At 35.4% G+C, this 1,225-nt stretch overlaps 1 protein-coding gene across 1 annotated transcript in view; it reads right to left on the bottom strand.

Annotated features, from left to right (window-relative positions):
• Positions 1 to 347: 347 nt before the first annotated feature.
• The window catches only part of LOC108250575 (magnesium transporter protein 1-like), an 18,670-nt gene continuing 17,792 nt past the window's right edge, over positions 348 to 1,225 (bottom strand). Inside the window, exons 9-10 of the mRNA XM_017440525.3 lie at positions 957 to 1,047; positions 348 to 872 (exon numbers count right to left, since the gene is read on the bottom strand). Of these exons, the coding sequence (XP_017296014.1) occupies positions 857 to 872; positions 957 to 1,047 (107 nt within the window). The 3' untranslated portion in view covers positions 348 to 856. The remainder of the gene's footprint in view (positions 873 to 956; positions 1,048 to 1,225) is intronic.

A 1,225-nucleotide genomic window follows, 5' to 3' on the forward strand; every position in this document is an offset into this window, starting at 1 on the left:
GTGACATTAAATGTTGAAGAGTAATACAAATTCAAAATAAAGGAATAAAAAAAATTAAAATGTTGGCAGAAACTGATTTTTGTTTTAGGATAATGCACAAATTTAAGCACTGCAAGTAGAAAAATATTCACATGTGAATAAAATACAGGACACCATGTTACCTTTCCCTAATTACCATTTAAAGTAGAACCAGTGTAACGTAAACAGCCTTAGGAGTGAAGCAGGTCAAGGTTTCTCCATCAGATTTTGTTCCGTTCCTTAGAAATAAGCTGTCTGACTGTTAATGTCTCAGGAGGACTCGCTTAAACCCGCACATAAATTGGTAAAAAAAAACATTCCAAAACTGATTAAAGTGGCCTATTTTTATTGTCTCTGATGTTTTTGGCTTGAACTGCATGCAAAATATTTTAAATATTATGAAACTTTCCCCTCTTTTTCACATTGTTTTCATCTTTCAGTAGTTTGTCGGCTACTTTTCCCAAAACCCCTGCAACCCTGAAATGACATCCATGACATGTTTATTCTTCCTTAGACCCATTATCAAAAACTTATACAAAACATAGTCATGGTTCCAACAGTCGAAAATACAGTCATACAGAAATTCTGCTGACAAGATAAAACTTAATAAGGCGATTTATAATTTAGCATAGCATAAATGAGAAAGCGAGTGGTGAACAAATTGGTTGACAAACTACACACCACAATGTTTGTGTTCACCCCCCCCCCCCCAAAAAAAAAAAAAAAAAATTCAATACATAAAACAATCAAACAGTTCTGGGGCGTTGTTTCCACAGACAGCACTCTGCGTGTTGACAGTACTTTGCTGAAGCTTGAATTAGGAGGATGACTGTAAGCATTAACTTATCAGGAAGCTGCAACAGAGACAAAGAGAACTTCAGAAACAGGATATGATCCAATCAGTCACATTACAGTGATGTCAGCGTAGAGGTACCCACCTGTAGGGGTACCCATGGTACTTTGCTCTGAAAATAGACAGCAGCCAGCTGAAGAACAGCATCACCAGAGAAATACCTGCTACACACATAACTGAAACACACACACACAAAACATAAATATACTGAATATGTGTTGTACCAGTTTATTCATAATGAAATAAACAATGAAACTTAAATCAAAAAAGTTTTTTTTTTTTAATGATTCAGAAATTGAGTTTGCATAAAATAAGAGTTTGAGAAATGTCATAATCTAAGCCGGGGGTGGGGTG

This window comes from Kryptolebias marmoratus, unplaced genomic scaffold (genome assembly GCF_001649575.2).
Source record: "Kryptolebias marmoratus isolate JLee-2015 unplaced genomic scaffold, ASM164957v2 Scaffold24, whole genome shotgun sequence".
In the NCBI taxonomy this organism is placed as follows: Eukaryota; Metazoa; Chordata; class Actinopteri; order Cyprinodontiformes; family Rivulidae; genus Kryptolebias; species Kryptolebias marmoratus.